This window comes from Anopheles bellator, chromosome 2, assembly GCF_943735745.2.
Source record: "Anopheles bellator chromosome 2, idAnoBellAS_SP24_06.2, whole genome shotgun sequence".
Classification (NCBI taxonomy): Eukaryota; Metazoa; Arthropoda; class Insecta; order Diptera; family Culicidae; genus Anopheles; species Anopheles bellator.
This window is the reverse complement of record NC_071286.1, coordinates 6235105-6260262: the sequence shown is the minus strand read 5'-3', so window position 1 is coordinate 6260262 and position 25158 is coordinate 6235105. Positions and strand designations below refer to the sequence as shown.

At 49.4% G+C, this 25158-nt stretch overlaps 9 protein-coding genes across 9 annotated transcripts in view; 5 read left to right on the top strand and 4 right to left on the bottom strand.

The window, feature by feature from the left end:
* The window catches only part of LOC131209815 (uncharacterized), a 32039-nt gene extending 24298 nt beyond the window's left edge, over positions 1–7741 (top strand). Inside the window, exon 2 of the mRNA XM_058202959.1 lies at positions 6407–7741. Coding sequence (XP_058058942.1) covers positions 6407–7515 — 1109 coding nt within the window. The 3' untranslated portion in view covers positions 7516–7741. The remainder of the gene's footprint in view (positions 1–6406) is intronic.
* An 803-nt stretch (positions 7742–8544) lies between these two features.
* On the bottom strand, positions 8545–9808 carry LOC131210609 (mediator of RNA polymerase II transcription subunit 27). Its single transcript, XM_058203883.1, has 4 exons — positions 9584–9808; positions 9162–9513; positions 8837–9058; positions 8545–8771 (listed from the first exon to the last, which is right to left on the bottom strand). Exons 1-4 carry the CDS (start codon positions 9760–9762, stop codon positions 8637–8639), a joined length of 888 nt encoding a protein of 295 aa, XP_058059866.1. The 5' UTR covers positions 9763–9808; the 3' UTR covers positions 8545–8636.
* Positions 9809–10259: 451 nt separating this feature from the next.
* LOC131208549 (vacuolar protein sorting-associated protein 11 homolog) lies at positions 10260–13984 on the top strand. The gene is made up of 5 exons (XM_058201338.1): positions 10260–10274; positions 10354–12520; positions 12607–12904; positions 13002–13233; positions 13310–13984. Exons 1-5 carry the CDS (start codon positions 10260–10262, stop codon positions 13802–13804), a joined length of 3207 nt encoding a protein of 1068 aa, XP_058057321.1. The 3' UTR covers positions 13805–13984.
* Positions 13969–16022, bottom strand: LOC131208550 (dolichyldiphosphatase 1-like). Its single transcript, XM_058201339.1, has 3 exons — positions 15598–16022; positions 15238–15517; positions 13969–15157 (listed from the first exon to the last, which is right to left on the bottom strand). Exons 1-3 carry the CDS (start codon positions 15707–15709, stop codon positions 14794–14796), a joined length of 756 nt encoding a protein of 251 aa, XP_058057322.1. The 5' UTR covers positions 15710–16022; the 3' UTR covers positions 13969–14793.
* Positions 16023–16350: 328 nt separating this feature from the next.
* LOC131212453 (translationally-controlled tumor protein homolog) lies at positions 16351–18362 on the top strand. Its single transcript, XM_058206321.1, has 3 exons — positions 16351–16479; positions 16928–17183; positions 17381–18362. Exons 1-3 carry the CDS (start codon positions 16452–16454, stop codon positions 17610–17612), a joined length of 516 nt encoding a protein of 171 aa, XP_058062304.1. The 5' UTR covers positions 16351–16451; the 3' UTR covers positions 17613–18362.
* Positions 18363–18717: 355 nt separating this feature from the next.
* On the bottom strand, positions 18718–20960 carry LOC131210271 (protein zwilch). Its single transcript, XM_058203494.1, has 5 exons — positions 20826–20960; positions 19995–20740; positions 19755–19921; positions 19594–19667; positions 18718–19497 (listed from the first exon to the last, which is right to left on the bottom strand). Exons 1-5 carry the CDS (start codon positions 20958–20960, stop codon positions 18718–18720), a joined length of 1902 nt encoding a protein of 633 aa, XP_058059477.1.
* Positions 20961–21125: 165 nt separating this feature from the next.
* On the top strand, positions 21126–22048 carry LOC131212249 (SRR1-like protein). The gene is made up of 2 exons (XM_058206042.1): positions 21126–21130; positions 21352–22048. Exons 1-2 carry the CDS (start codon positions 21126–21128, stop codon positions 22046–22048), a joined length of 702 nt encoding a protein of 233 aa, XP_058062025.1.
* A 2-nt stretch (positions 22049–22050) lies between these two features.
* LOC131210034 (protein FMC1 homolog) lies at positions 22051–22391 on the top strand. Its single transcript, XM_058203220.1, has one exon. The coding sequence runs from the start codon at positions 22051–22053 to the stop codon at positions 22369–22371; it is 321 nt and encodes a 106-aa protein (XP_058059203.1). The 3' UTR covers positions 22372–22391.
* Positions 22392–22515: 124 nt separating this feature from the next.
* LOC131211005 (flap endonuclease GEN) lies at positions 22516–24840 on the bottom strand. Its single transcript, XM_058204340.1, has 3 exons — positions 24683–24840; positions 23676–24627; positions 22516–23613 (listed from the first exon to the last, which is right to left on the bottom strand). Exons 1-3 carry the CDS (start codon positions 24838–24840, stop codon positions 22516–22518), a joined length of 2208 nt encoding a protein of 735 aa, XP_058060323.1.
* Positions 24841–25158: the final 318 nt, after the last annotated feature.

Here is a 25158-nt window from a genome sequence, read left to right as displayed (position 1 = left end):
CTCAGCTCCGACTCCGAGGATCGCTTTCTACGGGGCCGGAAAGTCGAAGAGTCGCGGCTCAACCACTCCTCATCCTAGAGAGGGCAAACGTGCTATCCTTTACCATAACAAAAAAATCTGTTCAGTTGCAGGCCTCTTGTGAGCAGCAGCATCGTTGATCGATTTCTCTGCTGCGTGTCAAAGGAACGTCAGGCTGCGCGCTCGCGCTGTGGTTAACGTGGGGCCCAATATTCTGACACTTCTCCGACGATGACGACGGCCGAGAGACAGCTATTAGAAAGTGCAGGGTAAAATGAGCCCACAGCAAGATTTAAACACACTCTCCCGCGCACACATTTTTTCCACCGCAAAGTGCCGGGGCCTGGCTGTGGTGTGTAACACTAGAACCCCGCGCGTGTGCCCCACGACATCGAGGATTTATGCTTTCGGCTCACTCAAAGTGCACCGCAACTGGCGCGTCTGTGTTTAGCCCAGCAGCAGCAGCGGCAGTAGCAGAAGGCAGACGGCGGCCGCGTGTTGGAGGAGAAATTTTCACCAACTTGCTGGCTGCCCGTAAATCAACGCGCGTCCCGCAGGAAGCCGCACTCTGATTAAGATATCAAATGCACGCCACGCTGGCTGCCTGCCTGCCTGCCTCCTCCGGCGCCGCCCGCACACGCCAGAGTTGAGAGTTCATTCATCTCGGCGTCGGCGGAAGGATTGGATGAGGACGAGGAGGGGTGCGGCGTATCCAATTGCACTCGCATCGATCGCGATCCTCGTGAATGGAGTGGCATTGTTTTGTGTGCTGTTTGTGTGTCTGCGGGCAATTATTAGGCGTCCCGTGTCATCCTCCTACACGGCGCGACGCGTCCCACGTGTTGAGTGCGCCACGGGCCAAGAATTCTGCGCGCACGGTGCGTGCGCCGCGTGGCCAGATCGGCCCGATAGGCTCTCTCGCTGATGCAGGGCTTGCAGCGGGGGAAGTTTGATGCCGCGTAAAAATAGCCACAGGAAATGGAAATTTTATTACCGATAGCTAATGCTGTACGCAAACTGCTGCTACGCCGCACTGCTCATCACGCACGAGACCCATCTCATCAGTTCGTCCGTTCGGTTCCTTTTCGATGGGTCTGGTTTGTGGAAACAAAAATCTTATGTGGACCGTCCGTTTCGATAGGTAAGCTTAAACCGCGACAGTATTTAGTTGCAATCGAAGTTTGGCGACTGTCGCAAGTATCGTACATCATATTCGTCAACAGATTAGTACCGATTAATCGGTTCCTATGCAAAAGCCGCCGAAGTTGAATAAAACGGCACCGTTAGTTTTAACGGAGGGAATACTAGAATTTGCTTCATAAATTGTTGATCAACAGTTTGTGGATTTGTTTGCAAGTAAAATGCGATACAGATAGAGGATGCTCTATCGCAATCTTCTTATGTATTAGGTCTAGGAGTTAATTCGTGCGGTTTTACAATGGATGGCGTTACGCACTATAACAAATTTTTTTTTTAATGAAATATGTATCCGATAGCTACTGTCATTACGCACCTAACGCGGTATAGATTGTTTGGTCGAAGTGTAAACAACACCTGTTGTAAGCATTTGAACTTGCTAAATTTTGTTCCTGGAAGAGTGTTTTTGCGGGTATTACTTTAATATGACGAAAAGTGTTACCGAATGTCATCATATTTTTATGGATGTTTATGGTGAATATGTTTTAGCTAGGAAAACGTGTTAGATGTGGTTTGCACCGTTAAAAGGTGATGATTTTGGCTATCAAACCAAGAGCGACCTGAACAATAAAAAAAGGTTGATGATGAAGAATTGGTAGCATTGCTCTTTCGGACTAGTATTTGTTCCGCTACATGAGAAACGATTTGGCAGCACAGCGGTTAACTACTTTTGAAAGTATTTAAGAATGGGTTTCTGAGTGGATCGCTGATAAAGAAGTTCTAACAACACGGAATCGATGTACTACCTACAAGATGAGAAAGACTAGTAGCTAACGACGGACAATACTTTCATTAAGGTAGTCATTACGTTTTGTAGTTGCAATTAGGGTACAAATGTCGAATACAAAACCGCACCAATTAACTCCTAGACCTAATATCTAAACCAAATTTCGAACTTCGAAATTTCGCTAGACTCCGTAGAAGCAGAGTCCATCCACATTCGAAGCTTGGACTGGAATTGAGCTGAAAAAATCTTATCTGAATACATTGAAAAACAATGTCTTTTCAATCACACAACGTCAGCAATGAGCAATAATTTCCCTTTAAAATATTTAATTCCCGGCGCAAATCACTGTCGATTTTCGTGCGTTACGTCATTAACGGAACAAAATGTCCGGCAACATTGTCAAACCAACGAGGGTGCTACTCGATAAGCTTCCCTACCCTTAAAGCGTAGAAATGATTCAACTGCGATTATCGGCCAAGTCAGCCAGTTCTCTTGAAATTGATTCCCAACCCAATATACCTTCTGTACAATCAATCGTACCGATCAGTTATCGTCAACCGATAAAAATACGCTTTAAATGGTTGTCCTCTAGCAAACGAAGAAACAGTGAACGAGTTGACACTCTCAAACCGGGTTCCAGCACCGCTCATGTGTAAGGATCCAACCACTTTCCACTTTTGTACGATCGAGAGTACTACACTTTCAACGACCCGGACCCACCTTTTAGCGCTGTTGACCCGATATCTTTAGTGTCTAATCGGAGAGTCATAACATTGCGCAAACGTGTACCACATTGTTCCGCGGGGAGAGCGACCCCCTTTGCATATCTTATCGCTCCGATCATGCTGCTTTTTTACCCCGATGCGTTTGAATGTCAGACCTCGCGGGGCGCAATAATGCATCCATTTAGATTGCATTCGCCTGTTCTTACCGCGTACGCAAACGCACGCAGGCACACACGGCGGTCTCTCGGGGTCGTTAGTCATGCAAGTGCCGAGCCCAAGCCTCTCAGACTCCGACTTAAAATAAAGAAGCTCTGTCCGTGTTTCGACGGCCCCTGCTCCGTGAGTCATCATCATCATCATCATCAGCGCGTCATCTTCATCGTCGTCGCCTTCGTCCGCCTGTCATTCGTCGCGCACGGTGCGTACAAATAAAAAGAAGATAAATTTCATCAACGCGCACTGAACGATTTAGCGAGCAAGAAGAGGAACAGGACAAGAAGACACGGTTCCTGAAATATGATTCGCTGCAGTTATGGCGGCGGCAGATGTTGTTGATCGTATGCCACATCAAACATGGCCAGGGCATGGTGCGTGTTTGCGAATTTTGGACTGCCAGGACCTTGGCGCACGTGTTCGGTACTTCGGCCTTTGCGGGTCCTAGACTGGAGCGCAAAATGTGAAGTCGCGAATTCAGACGGATAACCTTTTACTCCACCGCAATCAAGCGAAGAGCCTCCTGGTTGCGCTGTCCTTCGCCGGGGATACGCGTACGCGCGAAAACCTGCTTTGCTCGCTGACCGCCGACGACCCGCTGCTGGTGCCGCTTGCGCTGTGAATCATCGCCCCGCCAGTTGCGGAAGGTGGCCCGGTGGTACACTATTGGAAATGGCGTGTAGGTTGCTCGAGGAACTGGCTGTGCCACTAGCGACGTAGGACACAACCGTCCCGATGATGATAGGGCGCCCGTTCTCGCGGTACGTTCTTGGCGAGACGTTTAATGGTGCGACCTTTTCGCTGTCCGGGCACGCCATTACATCGGAGGGACTGCTCAGGTTCTGCAAACGAACCGCCGCGAGCGAGCGAGTCCCTCGGGAGAAGCGGTTGTTGGCGTCTGCTGCTGGTGCGGGGTGGCCTGAAAACCGGTTCCCGCCGGGCAGAGAATTCTTGTGACCTGAGCCACCACCGCCGGCGCAGTGGTCGTCCGCGTCCGGGCGGCGACTTGGAAGTGTTTCGGGGAAAACACGCTCGAAACTCGGACACACCGCGGCCCCAGGTCAGGACGAGCGATGGGAGGGAGCGGTAAGGAGCACCAGGACCCAGGTTGAGTAATTCGGTGATCTCATCGGTCGGTGGTGGTCGTTGGACTCCTGGAGTAGATTAGCGGAGAAGTGGATCCGAGCACCACGTTATCGTTCTTTGTGCCACTCCGGTATCGGGCAGGGGCAGCCTTGAGCCTTGGTTCCGTGTCTTGCCCTGCCGCCTGGCCCGTGTATAAACAACTACAATTTATGCATTCAGCGTAAAGTGTAGTGTACAAATGTGTTTTATCGAGGCGACCGGCGATGGCTTGTTTGGCCTTTAGGGGCTAGTTACGCTCTGGTCTCGCATTATTGGCTCGAATTTCTGCAATCCATAACGACACGCCGGGGCAAGGGTTTTGGGACCATTTTTCGCATTCTTCGCAGCTACATGAAATATGGCGGACCCCTCGGGTGACTGTGACCCACATATCCGCCACCTTAGACAACACACCTCTCGCACATGGCGTGCCGAGGGCAAGGCGAACCGGGGCGCAAACCGCGGAACACCGGCCGTCGGGGGAAAGGTTGTTGGATACGCGCTGCAATTGGTTCGATAATTAAAAGTAATTGTCCAACGCGCGCGGTGCGGAAGATCTGGCGCCTAGGGCACAGCGACCAACATGTGCGGGGAGGAGGGCACATGAGTGACATCTCTCCGGATCGCTGCCCCTCCCGAAGCGTATATCGATCAGATCATTCCGGTTCCAATGATGCGCTTCGAGCCGTGGGCCCATTTATGCATGCACCCAGAGTGATCAGGCCATGTGACGGGCTGTTTGGACGCAGCACTGTTTGGGCTTGCGGGTTCCGATAAGCCGATGGGAGGATTGTTACGTAGTCGTCTTCGACTGGTGAGCCGAAACAGAGCAGCAGAAGCGGCCGCAGAAGTGGTTTGCATAAGTTGAACCCTTTTCGGTGTTCGGTTCGCTTCCCTTTACGAAGGCCCGACGATGGCCGAAAAGATTGGGATTCAATTCTTCAATTCTGAAGTCGTGTCCAGCATCCAGCAATTGTGTTGGGTTATTTGTCAATAAATAAATAAAGTATCATCGGTTTTTTGTGATGGAGTCAAACAGATGCTTAATGCTTTTGTTCCATCATGAAAAGTGGGTTCAGGAAACAAACTTTTACGATTAGTTATTTAAAAGGATATAAATTTGGAGACTTAACTCCCTGGCGGTTGTGTAGCTGTAGAGCACAATCTCCCGCTGTCCGGTGCAAAAGAAAACCCTTTTGTGGCCCTTTTCCATTTCTTGGCGGCGACACGGGCGAACCGTGCTTCTTGTCTTCGCACTTTCCTACAGGCACTTTGCGGCGGGCGTGCGGCTAATCGCGACCACACGAATAATGTTTCGAATTACATCATGTACTTCTCGCGGTACCTTAGCCAGACACCGACCGGCCCGCTGCATTCTCGAGGCTTATCCGGGGCACCGATCTTTGTTTCGCAGATCGCGGGAACATCACGTTCGGTGTAACCGAATCTCTTCTTTCTCGGGTGGGCAGCGCGACAGAGAGAGAGAGAGAGATCACGTTCGATGTGTTTATGCAGCCCCGGCGTCAAAATGGCGCTTCCTTCTGCATCCTTGTACGTGCGCTTCCTGGCCTCCGGCCACGGGCGCCGTCAAACGGTGTGTGATCGTATGGTTTTGAAGATCGGCTTTCATGGCGCAACATTTTGAGCGCTCACAATCCAATCACTGCTCTACGTGGGACGAGGAACAGTTATTGCGTCCTTGGCCGGAGTTCGCCCCGGGGAGGGCCCCGGTTACAGCATAGCGACACCAACGTTACACCATTTCCACCTCGTTCGGGGCGCCCGCCAGATCAGTCTCTGTTTAAAAGCCTTTTGGGATTAAAAATCCCATTTCGCAAATCAGACCGCGCATAGTATAAACCTTGCGCGGGGACCCGAAGACCTGACAGAGTTACGAGCAAACGTTGCCGGGCACACAGATTATTGTTATTAGCCCGGGATCCGCCAGCTTACCGACCGGACGGTCGTGTGCCTTAATATATTCCTCGCTGGGCCGCCTCATAAGCACAGCCAGCCACCCACAGTCAACCTGGCGTGTGTCCCACGCGCGACACGCCGTTGTCCCCACAGGACCAGTATAATAATCGTATGCCACTCTCTGATGTGGAACGGTTCAGTGCGAAGACACTTTGTTTTGTACCGTGCGGCAGGAAAGGAAACGGTTTGTGTTGTATGTCTGGTCGGTTTTTTTTTATTAATTTAACGATCAAACTTGATCGTTTCTGGTGAATAAATTACCGAAAAGACGCATAGTAAAACGTCGTGACCAACCCGCGAGGGCGTTGCGAGTGGTGTGGTAGCGTTGATCAAATTTCGAACCCCATTAGACGGAAATCAATCGTTTGGTGAATTCTGAAGCGGAAATTTGAATCGTTTTTCCCCCCTCTCTTCTCGCCCACAGACTGTTCCCGGTTTCATCAGCAGTGCGTTCGCTGCACGGACACGGCGTGCATCAAGTGCACCGACCTGCTGCGGCTGGACACCGGCGAGTGCTTGAGCGAGTGCCCGGCGGGCTATGCGGCCCAATGGTCCACCATGTCCGAGGTGATGGGTCGCGTTTGTCTACCGGTCGGCATGTCCGGTTCGCTGTTGGCCGCGGTGGCCGGAATCGCGGCCGGGGCCGTCCTGTGCGTTATGCTGGTCATAAGCGCGATGGCGATCATGAGGCGCCGTCAGAAGCGCAAGAAGTACCGCGAATCGTTCATCGACGAGAACATCGATCGGTTGGAGTTCCTGCGTCAGCTGGACGAGTTGCGACCGCAGGCCGAGTACTTTCTGCAGATGCTCAACGATACGCGGCGCCAGATCCGGAAGCTGCACCTGGCCGGGGACAGTACAGGGGCCGCCACCTACCACCCGGTGGTGCGCGATCTGGCCAAAATCCTGATCCTGCTCAACAAGCCGATCGAGTTGATCAATGCGCCACCCCACGACTGGCAGCGACTGTACGTTTGGGCCGAGCGCGTTCTCGATCGCTACAAACCGGAACTGGCGCAGTTGATCGAGTTTCTGCAGCAACCGGCCACAGCGCAACACCAGCAGCACTCGCCGTCAGCGTCCGATCGGCGACTGGGTTCGTCGGATCACTCGACGTTTAAGGCGGCGTTCCATCTGCAGCAGCAAGCCGGAAGCGGCGGGATGGTGGGAGCGGCACACAGCACCAACGAGAGTGACCTGTCGCCCAGCCTGAGCCGCAAGAACGAGCGCAATCTGCTGCAGCCGGAGCTGATCCAGCTGCAGAAGCATCGCACCTTGCCGACGATGCAAACGACGCACCATTTCCTGGGGTCGCTCATCAGTCTGCACGAGTTCGACGAACGGTCGTCCCACACGACCGATACTAGCTCGAACCACCACTCCACCGGTGGCAGCAACCCGTTCGACGATACGTTCGATCACGTGCGCACCTACCTTTCGACGTCCGGCATGAACGACAGTTCGCTCTGGCTGCAGGACGAGTTCTTCAAGCTGGGCTTCCGACCGCAGGACGAAATCACGACCGAACTGTAGCCCCGCCGGGGACCTTCAAACCACCATTCCAGTGCAAATTATGAACACAGCGCCCCACCAATCGGGATCCAATAGACACACAGGGACAGGGATCCCCGTAGGATAGCGGTGGGCCCACGATAGGCGGATCAGTTCCGCGGGCGGTGGGCACACCGGTCACACACAGGGAGAAAGAGAGAGGCAGAGATACACACTGTACTAGTCAGCTTCTAGCAGGTTCAGATAGGGTGAGGGTGCATGATCACTCTGAGCCAGGGTATCGGCCGCTAGAACGAAGGATTGGGGTGCTACGTCGTCGTACCCCGAGCGGTTGGTTAGCGGCTAAGCGATGTAAAATAAATGTAAAATGTTAATACACCCCTCGCTCGTGTGTCCTCCGGGAGCGAAGAGTATGGTTAGCCTTATTAGAGCATCGTAAAGGCGCGCGTAGCTATATTGCGAACTATTTATCAGTTCTCTGCGCCAAAGTGAGTCCATCCAAAGGGAGTTAACTGGCGTTTTGTTATGCGAACGTTTGGTCAATGGAATCAATTTTTTCTGTTTTCTTCTAATCTTAGAAACTATACAGAGATCAAGTATTTTACGGAAGAAAAATTTGCCCTTCAGTACACTGTACGGAAACAAATGTCGTCTTCTCCACGGTCGAAGATGCTATTTAAAGAAAAGCGGCAATAACGAGGCAAAGCGAGGTGCTTGTGAATAAGGACAGTAGTAATAAAACCGTGTTATTCTTATAAAAAGGCAAAAGTTAGGTAGTTTTTGGAATCATTAACGGAATCTGATCTGAAATAAAACGCATAAAATCTGAGTCATGCTGCACGGGGGATACATTTTAATTAAGGATTCGTTTTGCCCAGTTCTGGTTGGACAGTTTCTAGCAAATGTGCGATGTCCTATTGCTTTTTCGGTGCTTTCAAAACACATTTGTTTAAATTAAATGAGCACTTTGGGTGCCCGAGCGTTTTTTTACGTTGCAAGGTCCAAAACGAATGATTACCAATGGGTCCTTGTATTTGCATTACGCATTTTATTGAAAACCACTGCCACATAAACAGGGTTCCTAAATGTTCTCCGTTCACCTTCAGATGGTATAAAATGAATGATTTCCCCAATGTGGAGCTCTATTGTTTGCACTCCTCATGGAATGGCTCCAGCGTGCGCAAGTCCCGCCAGGTTGGTGGAAGCGTGTTATGAAGGTGTTTCCCGCATTTTTTACACGGATCGGCAAACAGTGTTACGTAGCTCCGGAACCAGGTCTGAAAAATAGACATGGGAGTCACAATCTCGGGGAAGTTTCTGATCACAGTCCTACAATACGTACAATGAAGCTTCTGATAGCCAGTTCGGGTAATGTTGGGGAGAAAAAGTGCAACATCGCCGAATGTGCGTGGTCCTGTACCTTGCGGAATACCTGATGCCGCGATTCGGTCCAGTGCTCGTCGATACCTTCGAGCAGTGATTCGTCGTAGCCCTTTACTGTTACCCATTCGATGAGGAGGCCTTTCAGTATAACGGCTGCCCGCAGGACACGTGCGATAGTGATCTGCGAACGTTACAAGAAGGAGGATTGAGAAATGGTGCGCCTGCTCTGGTAATTCTAGCCACCGGCCAGTTGTGGGTTTTTGATGGTATCACACAACGCTTACGTGCAATATTGCATTAGTCATAAATGGGTGAACGATATTGAGGTTCATGTTGTTGTAATGGATGCTGTTGATCAGATTGTCGACCATTTGTGGCGTGGCCAGATGGCTGGATGGAAGCGAACGCCGTCGCTTGGTGTTTGTGTAGTAGGATCGTTTCAGAGAGTTCTGCTGCAGCAAAGTTGAGGCAAATGTACTGTACTCGTGTAGCTTGTCGTGCCATTTGTAACTCTGCACCAGATGGGGGTACAGAGCTTGTCGCTCAAGGTTGGTTTCCAACGAGAGGAACGCCGAGTTGGCAAGATTCAGTGGTGCAGCCGGTGGGGTCAGACCGCTGATGCAGGACTCAAAATCTCTGGAAAAACCAATACAGAAATAACACGATTAAAGTTCTCTGCAAGTTGCGTGCCGCTTAGGTTTCGCACTTTAGGTTGGCGTTCACCGAATTGAGCAGTTCCTGGAGCTCTTGCAGAAACTTTTGCTCCTTGCCTTCTTCGCCATGATCAACACGCACTCCGTTGCCTAACGTTTCGAACACTTGACCCACGCTGGAGCGCAACACGCGCAGCTGGGAAAGCGCTGAATTGATCGGATCCAGATTCATAGTTTAAGCAATAATTCGTCCGTATCACACTTTCCCAAGCGGCCGGAATATTTGCGTCTTTTGCTGTCACGCCAACGCTAATAAACAAAACATCGTACACCGCTCCGTTTATGCGTTCACATTGAACACTTACGTAGATTGTCAAATATTGTAGCATTTGCATGCGGAATGCAAAGATTTAGGGGAAATATTGTTAAAATTAATTAGATGATTCATTCTATTTAAAAGGCTTGTGAAGGCTGTGTTCTATATCTGCTCAATACATACTTTAAAAAGAACTATTTCTATTTGATGCAATCGACATCAAAAGGAATCATGAAATATTTCACCGTTGGAACCAATTGACATTCATTTGTCATCGTGACGTTATGATGGTGAATGCCGATAGAAAATTGCTCATCAAAACATTCGCTCTGCTGGTAGATGAATCGCGTACAACAATATTGCGAGAATACGCCCTTACAGAACAGCAATCGCGATAGGCGACACAAATTCGAATGGCTATATTTGAGGTAAGAAGCGTAGTGTCCATGGTTGCTGTAAACACACAAACAGTCAATTGATTTTGCCCCATTCTTCTTCATCCGGCAGTGGCGTAAGTTTAATTTTTTCGACCTCCGCAAGGGAGTCGATAAGGAGAAGGTGTCCGAAGCGCTGCAGGGGGCAAAAATAACGGCCACCGCGAATGGAAGCACACTTATCGTGGTGTGCGACTCTAACGGAACCATCCACACCTTCAGCCGTACATGGGAAGTGATCAGCTTCAAGGGCCACGAAGGATCGATCCTGCTGTGCGACATCTCCAAGCAAAACAATCTGCTCGTAACGGTGGGCGAAGACATCAACGGGCCGTCCTTCAAAGTGTGGAACCTTTGCAAGCTTTCGGCGACGACCGGAGCGCAATGTTTGCGTACGGTGCGTACCATGGTTTCCGTGCCGACTGCACTCGCCGTCTCCGAAGGTGGCCAGTTCATGGCGATTGGGTTTGCACAGGGCAGCATTTCGCTGTACCGCGGGGACGTCAGTCGCGATCGGTCGAAAACCCTCAAACAGCTAACGGCGGGCACAAGCGATATTGTCGGCATCGCGTTCAAGCACGGCCACAAGCACACGCAAATGTTTGTCTGCTCGAATTCCGGTGTGTATCTGTACAACCTGCACAGCCGCGATAAGGAAGTCCGTGTCATACTGAGCACGATGAAGAAGCCGGTTGGTTGCTGTGCGCTGCAAACTGGCCACAACGAGGGCCACTTTATGGTGGGGTTGGAAGACGCCGTCTACTGCTACACTTCCGATGGTCGGGGCCCGTGCTATGCGCTCGAGGGCCAGAAAACTTTGCTGCACTGGTACCGGTCTCATCTGGTCGTCGTCATGCGTAATCCTCGCAGTCCCGGCGGCTACAATCTAACCGTGATCGATATTCAGAACAAATTCATTGTCTTTACGTGCCCCATCGAAGAGGTGGCAGCCGTGCTGACCGAGTTCGGTACGTGCTACATACTGACGGAGGGCAAAGAAGTCTTCCACCTCGACGAGAAGGATCTACAGAGCAAGCTGAACGTGCTGTTTAAGAAAAACCTCTACGATATTGCAGTGCGCATTGCCAAATGCAACCAGTATGATGCGGAAGGACTGGCGGGCATCTTCAAACAGTACGGTGATCACCTTTACGGAAAGGGTGACTTTGGGCGGGCAGTCGAGCAGTACGCCAAAACGATCGGCTACCTCGAACCGTCGTACGTAATACAACGCTTTCTGGATGCGCGGCACATACACTTTCTGACCGACTATTTGCAAACAATGCACGAGCAGGGCCAGGCAACGGCAGATCACACGACGTTGCTGCTAAATTGCTTCACCCGACTCGATCGTACTGCCCAGCTGAAGGAGTTTCTGAAAAACGATCAAAAATCCAACCTGTTCGATGTCGATGTTGCTATCAAAGTGTGCCGCGATGCGTCGTACGTCGACGAAGCATTGCAGCTGGCCAAAGCACATCAAAAACACGACGCCTACTTGAGCATACTGACGGAGGACACGCAACAGTACGAGGAGGCTCTGAGTTACATCGAAACGTTGGCGAACCGTGACGCGAAGGGCATCTTGAAGAAGTATGGTTCGCTTCTGATGGCCAACTGTCCCACGAGAACGATCCTACTGTTGAAGAAACTGTGTACCGAGCTCGTGATGGGCGAGTCTTCAAACGAAGAATCGGGCGCTGCGGCGATGATGGTGGCCGGCGATTTGCTAGCCGATTTAAATTTGCTCGATGGTGATCTCTACACGCCGCCCGAGACAACACGTGGTAATCCGGAAGATTTCATCCACCTGTTCACCGATCCCGAACAGTTGATTGACTTTCTGGAGCACCTCATTCGCTTCGTACCGTCGAGCAGTCAGTGCGTGTACAGTACGCTCATCGAGCACTACTTGTACTGTTGGCGGGTGGTACCAGGCGTTGAGGAGAAACTACTCGATCTCCTAAAATACTGCTCCGATCGGTACGATCGAAATCTAGCGCTCGCCCAGTGCCGCATGAACGATTTCTGGCCGGGCGTGATGCATCTGTACGAAGAAGATAAACTCTACCATCTGATCGTGCGGCACTATCTACGGCACCAGGAGTACGACAACCTGTTGGCATGCTGCCGCCGGCTTGGCCAAAACGATGGTTCGCTTTGGCTGTTAGCTTTGAATGGGCTCAAAAAGGATGGCAAAGCCCCACCACATGTCTTCACCCAAGTGCTGCAAGTGATTTGTAAGTGTGGTTCTACTACTTTGCCCATGCTCTCGATGGACGTACCTTCACTGATTCCTCTCCCTCCGTCGTTGACTGTTCCACAGCTCAGAAACGATTGCAGGCACCGCTGCAGGTGTTAGACTGCTTGGCGGTCGAGAATGGGCCCACGTTCGCATCCGTCAAAGAATACTTTATGCAGGTGTTTCAGAAGGAGCAGGATACCATCCGAAACGAAGAGGAGCTGGCGCGAACGTACAGCGAAGAGTCGACCTCAATCAAGCGCCACATCAAGCACCTGCAGGAGGGCAACGTAGAGTTTCAAAACACGACCTGTGATGCCTGCAAGCAACCGTTGCTGATGCCGGCCCTATTTTTCCTCTGCAAACATTCCTACCATCAAGAGTGCGTGTTTCCTGGTGGTCCTTGGAATTTTCGAATCATTTACGATCAATGGAAGGTTCAGAGTAATCATAAAAATTTAATTATATCTATTTTGTAGCTGCATCCGTGGGTACTCCGAAACGGAACGTGACTGTCCGGTGTGCAATAAAAACAACATGCAGCTGATCGAGGCGCTACGTGTGCAGAGCGAAGCTCGTGATCAGCATAAACAATTTCACGACATACTCGAACGCTCGGCGGAACCGTTCTCGGTTGTTGCCGAATATTTCGGCCGTGGTCTGTTCAACAAGCTCGTAGTCATTGAAGAAAGCGATCAGCAAACGCAAGAGGTAGGCAGGAAATGAACCATCGAATAGTAAACAATTATCAACAATTATACAATGATTTAATGACCTTTGATTTCAGATAGCGACGACTTCCGCGATTGACCGACCGAGTGAAACCGTTAGCACCGCGGTTGCACCGAAAGCAACCGTCCCAGCGGCTCAGCTGATTCCGTTCGCAGCGACATACGGGGCCGGAGCGGAAGCGAGACTTCGGCAAGAGGAAGGTCGTTCGCGTCAATTGCGGCAGGAGACGCAGGAAAGTGAAACGCGCTTTCGGGTGGCACAACAGGAACTGCGTCGACCACGCCAACTGCATGAACCAGATGTACGAATCCAAAGAACCCGTACGACTCCGAGTGTTAATAATCGAACTGCAGCGATCAAAAATCCGTTCGAGGAGGATGAACCGGAACGAACTGCGTCGAAGGACGCAGTTCAGTACGACAATACCAAAAATCCGTTCGGTGAAGACACACCGCCACCGAGACAAGCGGTGGTGCGTCCCGCAGCGGCGGCCTCCAATCCGTTCGATGACGAGGAATATGATAGCAAATTGGATCCGTTTGCCGAGTAAACTCACTTGGTGATAGTGCCGAAGCTGAACGATCGTGCGTTTGGAACAGAAGCGGAAGTCGATTGTTCCATTGAGATATCATCGCATCGTCCCATTATCGACACTTGTTTGGGCCACATTTTAGACGCTCGACATGTATTTTTGGTATTTATTCTATTAGTTATCGTACCGAATAAAGAACGAGCCCGAACGAGTCGAAGGGTTAGTTTCGCATCAATTTCGGTTTATTTTTCCGTTCACAGTGTTAGAAAGAATGGAAAAAATTCCATCACATGTGTCATTCGTTTTGCTTCGTTATTATTATTACTTTTGTTTTGTCCTCATCGATCCTAGACTTGTTAATTACTTCCAAACGGTGTATGATCACATTATATGTTTACTGGTTGGTGCACGTGCACGTGCTCGTCGCAACAAGAAGATCTAGGGCTGGTGCAGGGAATGGGAACACGGAAGTCTCATTCATACCGACGTGAAGATCCTTTTGCGGAGTGCGACGAAGTTGAATCACTTCCGAGGAGGTTCGCTAGTGCCTCTCTGACTTTCGCGGATTGACTTACATTATCTACAAGTCAACCTTATCATGCTGCTGCCTAGTTTGCACACCACTGGGCTTATTGTGTCCACGCACAAAAGGTCAATGCTCCGTCCCTTACTGCCCCGCATCCGAGTGGGCGTACGTCGATCGCGTGTTGGATGAATTTTAAATTCATTTTCCGTGTTTACGAGGAAATGAGGATATCTACATCTTAGCAATGTAGTTCGGTTTCTTCAGCAAAAGTTACGCATCAAATCGGTGAGTGCGTACAGATCTTCAGCAGTTTCTCCTGCGTCTTATCAACAAACGATACGCGTGTTGCGTGTTAAGTCCCCAGTGCGGCTAAATTTTACTGTTTCGGCTTGGTTTGCGAGCGACCAAAAAAACGTAGCAAGCTTGCGTTGTTTTGGTGCTATTTTCCGTACGAGTAACGCCGCCAGGGTGACCAGAACCGTCACTGAGATTTCATGCTCACCAGCTTGCGGGACCGTGCCCGAGCTTCCTGTCGGGTTGCGGTGTATTCGAACCACAACACGTTCGGGATAAGGGTCGTGTCCCGCAGCAGAAACAGCTCCGCAATGCGCCACGTTACGACCATGGGGAAGTAGGGCGTGAGTATGCAGTGCGTCAGCAGGAACCACAGTGCGCCGACCACCGCACCGACGATGGCACCGATCAGCACTTGCCGCACCGTGTGGTACAGCAGATACACTCGACCGAAGCACACGAGAAATGATGCTGCCCAGCAAATAACCAGCATCAGCACCCGAACGATTCGTTCGATCCGCGCACTGCTACTATTGTTCATGTGATGCAGTCTGCGAGGGAAAAAGAGAAAGAGACCGGATTCCTTGATACGAAGACCGTCTCTACAGATCGAAAGCAAGCCAATAATTACCTTATAAAGATAAATAGTAACACGTAGGTGGAGAAAAAGCACATGAACTGCGAGTGAGAGGAAGGCATGCCGTATTCGGTCCAAATTTGTGCCCTCGAAACGGGTCGCGGTTCCTTGATCCAGTGCTTCAGCAGCATGTTGATGCACTCGTTCACCAGCGTACCGACGAAGAACACTATCGTGTGCAGGTCTCGTCGGAAAAGTATAAGCGCTACGAAGCCGGCCCCAATACCGAGCGGAGCCAGGCTAATCCATGCGAGCAGTTTTCCTATAAAGTCACCTGCAAAAGAAACCGTAGCAAGGGGAAACATACCGAATGAGGTGTTTAAAAACATACAATGAGGTGTTCGTTAAAGATACCTTTAGGATATTCTACCAACGTTAAGGTAATCGGCTGCCATTCGGTTCCTAAACTTCCGGTTCCTGTGCAAGAAGATTGTTCGGCTGCAAGGAGCGCATCCGCGGTGTTCATTTTCGCAATCCAACGCTTTCTTATTGATCGGTGGACATTTGCCGAGATGTTGTTGATGGGACAAAACTCACGCACTATCGTGCGTTGTTGTTGTGCGTTTCCGTAAACAGATCCTTCCTGCGTCGTGCTTCACGGGGGTGAGTATTTATCAGGATGGGTTAAGGCTTGTTTGTTAAGTCTTTGAGTGCTGTGATGTGAAGAGCTCGAATAGCTCGAAACACGCTCGCTCGTGGGTGCTTTCCCCTAATATCGTTTGTATAAAATTAAAATGTGTAAATTAACAGGCGATAGCAAATTCCCTCAGTTCTGGGAGTTGTTTTGTACGTGTGGCCAAAACTTACACCGCGGGTCAGGAATGACAGTACCGATCAGGGACACGTTCGCACAGCCACCGTAAGCAAGAAGGCCGTCGTCGGAAACAACTTACAACTTCGGTAAGCGAAGTGTCGAAGTTTAAGTAAGCCATTAAATAGAAACTAATGTGAATTGCTACATGGTTCAATTGTAGGACGATCGCATATTCAAAGCCATTGAGCGGAGCCGACCAAATATAACGTACTTTGTGGGCGAAAACTCCCCTAGCAACCGGCGAAATCGTCGGCGAACGTCAGTCGACATTTGAACTTCGACACTTCGCAGTTGGCAGCCCTGGGCCGTACTGGTGCGACAGTCGTTCTTTTTCCGGCTAGATCCTCAGGTGGAAACACCGTAGTTTTTGTAGTTTTCTCCATCTTCCAGCAAAATGAAAATTTGGAAGGATATCTTCACCGGTAAGTGTTCACGGTAACTGCCCGACGCCTTCCCAGCGCCCGAAAGTTGTTTTTTGTTGGGCAGCCAGTGATTTTAATATGCGTTCAACAACCGTTTCCATACGCCGTATTCTGTACCCTCTCCCGGAGTGACAGAATTGTGTGTACGTGTTAAATGCCCGTTCTGTACAAGTTTTCCCTTCCATTTGGCTGTAGAAAATGGTGAAGCTTTTCTGTTGGTTCATTAAGTCCCCACTGATTTCTTCGTTTTTTACGGCAATCGCGCAGTATACTGCGACAGCGTAGAGGTAAACAAAAGAGAATGCCCACGGGTTTGCCGTTAGCACAGGGACCGATGTGTCATCAAAGTTTTCACCGGCCGGGAATCTATGCCTGATGACTCAGCATGTGTGGTGGTGTGCAGCGTTTTAATTTTTTCTAATTCTTTTCCACTGCCCCCGTTTCCAAGGTGACGAGATGTTCTCGGACACCTACAAGGTGAAGCTGGTCGACAATGTGATGTACGAGGTCTACGGAAAGCACGTTTCCCGCACCATGGGAGACGTGCAGCTGGATGGTGCTAACCCGTCGGCCGAAGAAGCCGACGAAGGGACGGACGCAGCTACCGAGAGCGGTGTAGATATTGTGCTGAACCACCGTCTGGTGGAGACTGGCTTCTCCGACAAAAAGCAGTTCACCACCTACCTGAAGGACTACATGAAGAAGTGAGTGTTGGTGTGATTGAATTAGCAATATTGTTAAAAGTGTGTCAACACTATCGAACGAACATAGCTTTCTTAGCGAGGTTGTGGACACTTCGATGGCCTACAAACACTACTGGCGTGGCCGTGGTGCATCTTTCGGCATCACAAGTTAAATGGCATGACTAAACTCTGTTTTTAAACCTTTCTGCCATGTCCAGGCTCGTCACTCGGCTTGAGGAAAAATCGCCCGAGGAGGTAGAAGTGTTCAAAACGAACATTAACAAGGTAATGAAGGATCTGCTCGGTCGCTTCAAGGATCTGCAATTCTTCACCGGTGAATCGATGGACTGCGACGGATTGATTGCCATGCTGGAGTACCGTGACATCGACGGAGATTCCGTGCCTGTGCTGCTATGCTTCAAGCACGGCCTGGAGGAGGAAAAGTTCTAAACATCTCGCGCCACCCATCAGCATCGCGCTGTGCGCAGCCTACCGTGTCGCGCGTTGCATGGGGTCCCAACCCTCAGGGAGATTGACGGATGTCGCAGAGAATTTGGCCTACATTCGTGTGGAGGTTTTATCGCATCTTGTCTCCCAATTTGGTTTAGCTTTTCATTCAAAAAACCCGACCCTAGTAGGAAGACCGGACTGATTTCTCTATTAGGTATTTATTTTAAGGAGAAAAAGCTAGTGGGCGTGCAACCGGATGCTGTGTGTAGTGCCAGGGACATAACGGTGTATGTGCAGTTTTGTGTAAAAAGAATGAGGTGAACTGTGTATCGCAGCATCCATCGAAAAGCCGGTTCCTAATTCTTTCCTTCTCAGAGACGGCTCTTCTGCTAAATCAGGTCACCAGAACAGCATTATCAACAATCGTTTACCATTGTGCGGAGCAAATTAATCAATACTCGATCCCAAAGCGTCGTCAGCATCCGTCGCGTGTGAACATATTTGTTCAAGTTTTTGTTTGCAAGTGTTTGCATGTGGGAAATGCCACAGCATGAGAACAGCAAAAATCTTGATGCGAGAAAACAGGAACCGTTCGTAGACAGGAAAAGGCGAGGCATTACCCTCCTTGGAAGGTGGAGAAAAAAGCATCTACAAAATAATTTGATTTTTCTTTGCAGACATTTAAAAAAACACGAACCATAAAACATCCAATAAAGAAATAACGACAAGAAGAACGTAAAACACATGGTAGATGAACTGTTGTTAAGTTGTGAAAGAAATGGCGGTACATTACAGCAGCATGTACGACATATTACTCGTTGAATATCAATGGAACTTGATTCGTTATCGCATGATTGCATTATCAGTGTGACCTTACGTTCTTATCAGTGCAAAGAAATGATTTAAAGCATGTACAGCCTAACGGCGAATGCATTGCTCATTTTCAGCTGTTTTGAATGCCAACTTCATGTTTCGGAGTATCTTCTGTGAACGATACTATAGCTCCCCTCGCTCGCTCAAAACAGTTCACCTTCTTATTTTTAATTTTAAAAAGCCGCTTTTATTTTTAAAAATATTTCAAATGCGATCACATCTTACAAGACGCTTACAGGCGCTCTATTTTATCATACTCGAGGCACCAGAACATCTGCTCTTCTGTTGTGTCTTCTTGCTGCTTAAACTGTGGGAAAAAACGGTCCGGAAAGATCGGTTGCGAATTCTGATAAAATACGGTTTCTAGCTTCTGTAGCACATTGGCGGAGGACATCGTAACGCGTCTTGAACATGGCAGTAGATTCTTGGTAAGGCTGATTAACTTCCCTTCGTTAACGTCCAACTCGAGAAGGTCGCTTTCCCGGTGGTATACCTGACTGTAGCTCAGGGGAAGCTGGGCCAAATAGACTTCACAGGCACGTCCATAAATCGATGGAATGTTAACGAATTCTTCGAGAGACAGCAAATGCTCTATCAGCAGGTGCACCTGTGCTAATCGGTTTAGCTTGGCGCGCACTTCGTCCTCGTCGAAATGGCGCACCGGGATCGACTTTTCGCGCACTCCCAACATTTCTCCCGGCTGTGGCAGCAGTCCAAGACCAGTGCGGCCGGCCCCGGGACCTGCGAAACTTTTGTCCGACCGACCGACGGAGTCCGCAGCGTAACGGGATTTGCGAGCGTTTGTCAATTGCGGGTGGAAGAGGGTTTCAAACTCCAGCTCGTAGAATCCACATTCCGCGAATATCAGCTGATAGTCATGCATTAGCTTGGAAAAGCCGACCTCCAGAAGCAGTTCGTACGGTTCGGATGAGGCCAAAGTGGGAACGTCTAGCCGGTCTTGTATCATCGCTTGTATGAGCTGAGCGAAGCGAGTGCCGGTTGATGGTATGTTCTGAGATGGCATGAAGCAAATATTTAAAAATAGGAAAAAACTTAGAACAATATGCACAATAGGAGGTTCGATTGCTATACTATAAACAATCCTTACCACAATGTTCGCGTGAGCAGACAGTTGAAAGATGTAGTCGATGCATGCTTTCAAATCGTCGTAATTCAGACATACTTAAATGGGGCATGGAAAAACAACGAGAAAAAAATACGATAAGTAATCCTACTAACGGGCATTGCGAGGACAGTGAATCAGCTTACAAATTAGCACATCATAAAGGCGCTCCATCACGTCGGTTAGATTACGTTCGCCAACCTGCTGGACCATTTTTGCGATGGTGCTGAATGTAAAGCACGGCAATTCAACCGCCTGAAACTTGCACAGAATACTGTTGATCTTATCCTTGACGAACTCTAGTGTTTCTGAACTGTAGCGAAACGAATCCAAGGAGACATGATTCAAAACGTAAGTAGACCAACGACATGAGGCGGTATACTTACGTTGTGGTCAAGCCATATAGTTCATAACCGGAAACGCGATTAGCGCGAATGTCCACAATTTTCTCACTCAGCAGCGACAACAGTTGTAGCTGGCTGACGAGGTAACCGGTCAAGCATGTAGATTTGCCAAACTCGCCGCTATTAACCGATAGCCGTTGGCTGATGCGAACCTGCGCTTTGCTTTCCGCTGTAAACGTAGCGGTCTCGTGCAGCGTGTGCCAGCTGAGCCGAACCGAGAGATGAGGGTATAGGTTGTACCACTGGCGGATGTAAATTTTCGGCATATGTGTCATGCCCGCAGCACGCTGTCGATGAACGCTTCGAAGTTGCGCCATCGTAACACTGCTGCAAGGATGCTGACCGGCAAAGCGAACCACACCGCGACCAAACTTTAGATCGTTTCGCGCATCGGCCGGGTACACAGAGAGCTGCAGCAGGACCGTCCGATCCATGTCGTTGTCCGCACAGAGGGCCCACAGTTCTCCGGATCCAACGCGACAATCAAGATTTATAAAACACTGGAACAATGCGCGCGCCGACTCTGTGCTCAGTGGGCCGAGGGTTTCTTCCTCGGAAGTCCAGTTTTTAAGTTGGCGCACACCATCTTCCGTGATTTCAAGCTCATCGAGAATAACATCATCTTTTAGTGGTGACCCCGTTAAATCCAGATCATCGGACATGCTGCGGTCGACGGTTTTAGGAGGGCTTAGGGACATTTCACGTTCTTTCTTGATCGGAGCATTATGCTGTTGGTGATGAAACGGTGAGAACAGAAATTAGAAAATCTGGCCATTGCTCTCCGGATCACTCGATGATGCTGCTGATACACACCTCAACGAAAGCAAAGACGATTTTATCGTTGCGCTCCGTTAACTCGCGAATGTACGTCGGCGGGTAGCGCATACTGAACGCATTATCTTCGTACTTTGTACGCAGCAGATTGTAAACGTTGGCCAAATCACTCATGATTCGTGCGTTTTCTGCGATTTAACGTTACAACAAAAAGATGGATGAAAACTGACGCACCGAGCGATCGTTACTTTGAATGCGAAGCGAATGCAAGGCGCGAACATCAACTGTCAGAGCGTTTCGCTTGTTTTTTCGCCCAATACTTCTACCGGAATGTAAACAATGCGGTATGAGTGCGGAAGGGTCAGGAAGCTTGGACGGGTTTAAATTAGTTTCAACGAAAAAAGGACAACATCGACGTAAAGCGAAAAATAATCTACTTAAGACCTTGCTGCGCCAGACGGGAAGCGATAGTGGAGAGGCTTGTTGCAGAACAGTGATGTATGTATACGATTATGCTGCTGCCGTGACAGATCACTTCGATTACATAAACAATCGGTTTTCACAGTGCAAAACTTAGCGCCTCCGAAGCCGAGATACTGCAATCGGAGTTTTTTACTGACTGCCTGGAGACTATCGGGCCGGCTCTTCTCAGCATCGAACGAATCGTTTGCCTGGGGCTCGGAAAATTTACCGAGTGTTCCACTGCTAGGTACCAGCTTGCGTTTATACGCTGTTTGCGCGACAAGTTTCTACCCGGCCTTCGTGGACAATTTTTCGATCCGGTCTTTGGGCCTTCGGAGATTGAAGCACTGCTGTCACTCGATGAAACCGTGCTGCAAGAGAATCTAGAAGGCAAGTACTGTGCAGAGCGCAGAACACTTTTCTATTTACCGCACTGTCCGAAGCAAATCGTCAATAACGTGCTCTGGAGCAATTGGCAGTCAGATCGCCTCGGCAACGTCACACTCATCAGCAACAGTTTTGCCAGCATTGTGAATAACAATCCTCACCGATTGTTGCAAACCAGCGCGGGATATATTGTGAGGGCGGCAGATTTTTTCGACGAGGTCCCACTCAAGAACACTTTTAGATTCAGCGACATTTTCAACGACACTTCGTTACATCACTTACCATTGGGGGCGACATTTCCGGCCGGAATTTGGGATAACAGCGAGGAACCCGCATACGATACGGACGATCTTGAACTTATTTCGAAAGAGCTTGTCCGGCAGCTTGTGCTCTCGACCAAGGAAAAACTGTAACGATGGCGACGGCCACCAAACTTGTAGGCAGCAAAACATTAAAGCACCTTTTAACTGAATTGAAACAGATCAGCACCGGCGATGGAAGTGCTTCGATGGCGGCCAAATATATTACCGAACAATACCGACGCTTCGAAACCACGGAACAGCAGCATTGTCGGGCCAAGGAGGAACTACAGTTTACGGCCGACACATACCGTTGCTACTTGGAGAGCGTACGTAGACTCAAAGAACTCAGCGAGGTTTATCGCGGCAAAGGCGAACGAACCGTTCGGGATACAGCAGACATGGTGGGTTTCAAACTGCCTCACGATCCTAAATAAAATGTTGGGATATCTTCTAACTTAAATTAACGACCCCGAGAGAGGTTTAGTTTTCTCATTTTAGTGTATATCATTATTTCTTAATGTACATCAACTATAATTGGACAAGGAGTCTGGGTAAAAACTGTTCGGAAAGATGGAACACTAAAAATCTATATCGTAAACAATTGTCTGATTGGCCAATCCTTCCCCATCGTAGACAGACTGGTCGATGATGATCTGATCTTTTAGCATAAGCGAACACTCGAACATATCCATTTCAGGGTTCATAGAACCATCATCACCACCATCCGGAGGAACTTGGATTGGCTCGAAGAAAAAGCTTTTTCTTTTCGTCTTTCTCGCAACCGGTAACGTTTGTTCCGGATGTGCACTGCTTAAGGAAGCATTCAAAATGTTCTGCTTCAGTACTATGCGATGCTGTACCGGTGTGTCTTCGTCATCGTCGGTCGGCAGCAGAGCCAAACTTTGAGAAAGCAGCTCGTGCAGTGCAGCGGATTTCTTTTCAGTTTCGATTAGTTCCATGTACTCAACGAGTGCCCGCTGCAAATAGTTTGGGCGACACAAACGGTCGATTACATCTGACGAATTGAACGTATCGTTCGCAGTGCGGTCCTCCGCAATCGCCTCTAGTTCGGCCGTTAGGTTCAAATTAACATTATCCTCCATATACGGTGGCGATCTGTTAAGTAAATTCACTTGGTTTTCCTCATCATTCTGGACCGTTGCTTTATCCTGCTCTTTGGATCCTGTGTCCGGATTTTTCAGAAAAGCGCTCAAGCGCTGCTGCTTTTCGTCCTTCTTTTTTCTGGTAACTTTCTTTTTCGGTTTTTCTTTTTCGGTCTGGGTTTGAGAGGGTTTGGCCACCTTTTTGCGTTTTCCTTTCACCTTGGACAGAAGAAACGCATCGAGCAGCTCAGGATATGCTATTAGCACCAACTCGTGGGGCTCGATCGTGCTCCAAAGGTTTTCCAAGGTATTTCCCGCCTCTTCCAAGTAAGCGTCAATCTGTTCCTGTGGTATCAGCCCGCGAAATAATCCGTGAGCATCTTTCCAAACGATTTCATAGCTTGCGATTCCTTTGGGCGCACGTTTCTTTTTAATGTAATCGGGTGTCAGGAATACGTTGGATCGTTTGGGGTTCTGGACACTCGCGGAATCGATTTGCCAACGGGTGAACAGCGGGAGTAGCTTTTGGAAGCAGTACAGCTCGTTCCACTGCAGGTACGAGGACATGCTTTGCTGAAGTGAGAATAAGATTGTATGTAAATGCCACCATATTTGAGTGTGATTTTAAAACGTACGGTGAACTTGACAAGATTGGGTTGTTTCCACGATAAATCCAGCGTGGGCAGCTCACACGGCCTCGTTAGAAACTCCTCTATGATGGGCTCGTGCGGAAAATTGGGATCTTTAAGTGCTTTCCGTTTGATCTCTAGTTCCGCTTTGATGTTCGCGCGCTGCTGCTTCCATCTAGACTCATCGCAACCGGCGCTCCTTTGACAATCTAGGCACCCCGACTTTCGATGCTGCTGCAGCTTTCCCGCGTGCCCACAGTCGCTGCAAATATTTTTATCGTCTACCTTCACCTCCAGTTCCGTCAACCGATCGGTTGTCCGGCGCCACGATCGTATCTTGGCCAAAATGGAATCATTTTGGCAACAGGATAAAAATCGTGCCACCATTTCGCGGCCCACCCCCAAAACCCCTGCCGGGCAGTAATCGCAGCCAGTGAGCAAGGCCATGGCAATGATTTTTTCTTGGCCCAGCTTCAGGGCGCTACCATCCAAGCGCTGCAAGTCGTACACATCGACCGAACCGCCACCAGTTTGTGAGGCACAAAAGTTACGAAAAACGCGCACCGCGCCATAGGCGAAGCAGTCTGAGTCTTGGCTGATCACACCGTAGATGTGGCCGTCGTGATTCAAATACGCACAGAGGGCTTCCGCTTCGCCTGGGGCTTGCACGCAAACCAACCCCATCGCGTTTAGAAGCTCCTCGCATTGTTTCAGAACCTGATGGAATCGGTTGCGCTTCTGTTCCGACGGTTGGCCCTGCTTGTCTGCCGGTCGTGATGCTGAAGAAACGCTCCCCGATTTGTCGCAGTTGTTAACCTTCTTCGGACGTGCGCCTCGAAATTGTGTCTGATTCCGTTTTACAATCACACCATACTTCAACGGTGGTGCTGCGCCCTCCAAAACGAACACGGGGGTTATGCCCGTTTGCAGCAGATAGCACGTGCGAAAGAATAAATTTCTGCGAAAGGTTGGGAGTTTCTTATGATGCGCGCAACTTGGAAAGCCGAACCTACCGCAGATAAAATCGAGGGTGTACAAAATAGTCTACCACATTTAAACTTTCGCACACCCATCCGGAAAGATCGATGGCTACCACTTTGTTACTCAGTTCGAACAGTGGCTTCCGCTCCATGTACGGCGTTAGCAGGTTCCACAGATCCTTTACACCCATTTTACGTTAGGGTTAAAATCAGTTATCGCCGGCCGTAAGTTCGGATCGCTGGGAGCAAACGGGCACAATCAAAACATTCGAAGCCAACGGAGACCCGCTGTTGACAGCTGATAGTTCACCTTCTCGGATACAGATGGCGGTTTGGCACACGGTTAGCCCGTGTGAAAAAGGTTGTGCAATGGCTAGTTTCATTGCAAGCAATCGTTAATATGGTTAATCGTTCAAAGCGAACAAATTGCGCAATTTGAAGTTACCACCAAAATCCACAAATGAGTACTTGCTTTTTGTTCGTGTCTGGTGTTTGAAAACCCGCTTTGG

What these genes read in the sequence shown, in the direction of transcription:
- LOC131210271 (XM_058203494.1), bottom strand. Translation starts at nt 20,960, where the DNA reads ATGAGTGATTTGGCCAACGTTTACAATCTGCTGCGTACAAAGTACGAA. An exon ending in CTATATGGCTTGACCACAAC is followed by an intron (nt 19,922 to 19,994) that starts GTAAGTATACCG and finishes GTTTCGCTACAG; the next exon opens with TTCAGAAACACTAGAGTTCG. An exon ending in CTGCTCACGCGAACATTGTG is followed by an intron (nt 19,498 to 19,593) that starts GTAAGGATTGTT and finishes ATGCCATCTCAG; the next exon opens with AACATACCATCAACCGGCAC.
- LOC131208549 (XM_058201338.1), top strand. An exon ending in CCAAGTGCTGCAAGTGATTT is followed by an intron (nt 12,521 to 12,606) that starts GTAAGTGTGGTT and finishes ACTGTTCCACAG; the next exon opens with CTCAGAAACGATTGCAGGCA. An exon ending in AAACATTCCTACCATCAAGA is followed by an intron (nt 12,905 to 13,001) that starts GTGCGTGTTTCC and finishes TCTATTTTGTAG; the next exon opens with CTGCATCCGTGGGTACTCCG.
- LOC131210034 (XM_058203220.1), top strand. Translation starts at nt 22,051, where the DNA reads ATGGCGACGGCCACCAAACTTGTAGGCAGCAAAACATTAAAGCACCTT.
- LOC131211005 (XM_058204340.1), bottom strand. Translation starts at nt 24,840, where the DNA reads ATGGGTGTAAAGGATCTGTGGAACCTGCTAACGCCGTACATGGAGCGG. An exon ending in CACCCTCGATTTTATCTGCG is followed by an intron (nt 24,628 to 24,682) that starts GTAGGTTCGGCT and finishes AACCTTTCGCAG; the next exon opens with AAATTTATTCTTTCGCACGT. An exon ending in CCAATCTTGTCAAGTTCACC is followed by an intron (nt 23,614 to 23,675) that starts GTACGTTTTAAA and finishes TTCTCACTTCAG; the next exon opens with CAAAGCATGTCCTCGTACCT.
- LOC131212453 (XM_058206321.1), top strand. Translation starts at nt 16,452, where the DNA reads ATGAAAATTTGGAAGGATATCTTCACCG. An exon ending in TTGGAAGGATATCTTCACCG is followed by an intron (nt 16,480 to 16,927) that starts GTAAGTGTTCAC and finishes CCCGTTTCCAAG; the next exon opens with GTGACGAGATGTTCTCGGAC. An exon ending in CTGAAGGACTACATGAAGAA is followed by an intron (nt 17,184 to 17,380) that starts GTGAGTGTTGGT and finishes TGCCATGTCCAG; the next exon opens with GCTCGTCACTCGGCTTGAGG.
- LOC131208550 (XM_058201339.1), bottom strand. Translation starts at nt 15,709, where the DNA reads ATGAACACCGCGGATGCGCTCCTTGCAGCCGAACAATCTTCTTGCACA. An exon ending in GTTGGTAGAATATCCTAAAG is followed by an intron (nt 15,518 to 15,597) that starts GTATCTTTAACG and finishes TTTCTTTTGCAG; the next exon opens with GTGACTTTATAGGAAAACTG. An exon ending in TTACTATTTATCTTTATAAG is followed by an intron (nt 15,158 to 15,237) that starts GTAATTATTGGC and finishes TTTCCCTCGCAG; the next exon opens with ACTGCATCACATGAACAATA.
- LOC131210609 (XM_058203883.1), bottom strand. Translation starts at nt 9,762, where the DNA reads ATGAATCTGGATCCGATCAATTCAGCGCTTTCCCAGCTGCGCGTGTTG. An exon ending in TCGGTGAACGCCAACCTAAA is followed by an intron (nt 9,514 to 9,583) that starts GTGCGAAACCTA and finishes TGGTTTTTCCAG; the next exon opens with AGATTTTGAGTCCTGCATCA. An exon ending in TGGCTATCAGAAGCTTCATT is followed by an intron (nt 8,772 to 8,836) that starts GTACGTATTGTA and finishes TCTATTTTTCAG; the next exon opens with ACCTGGTTCCGGAGCTACGT.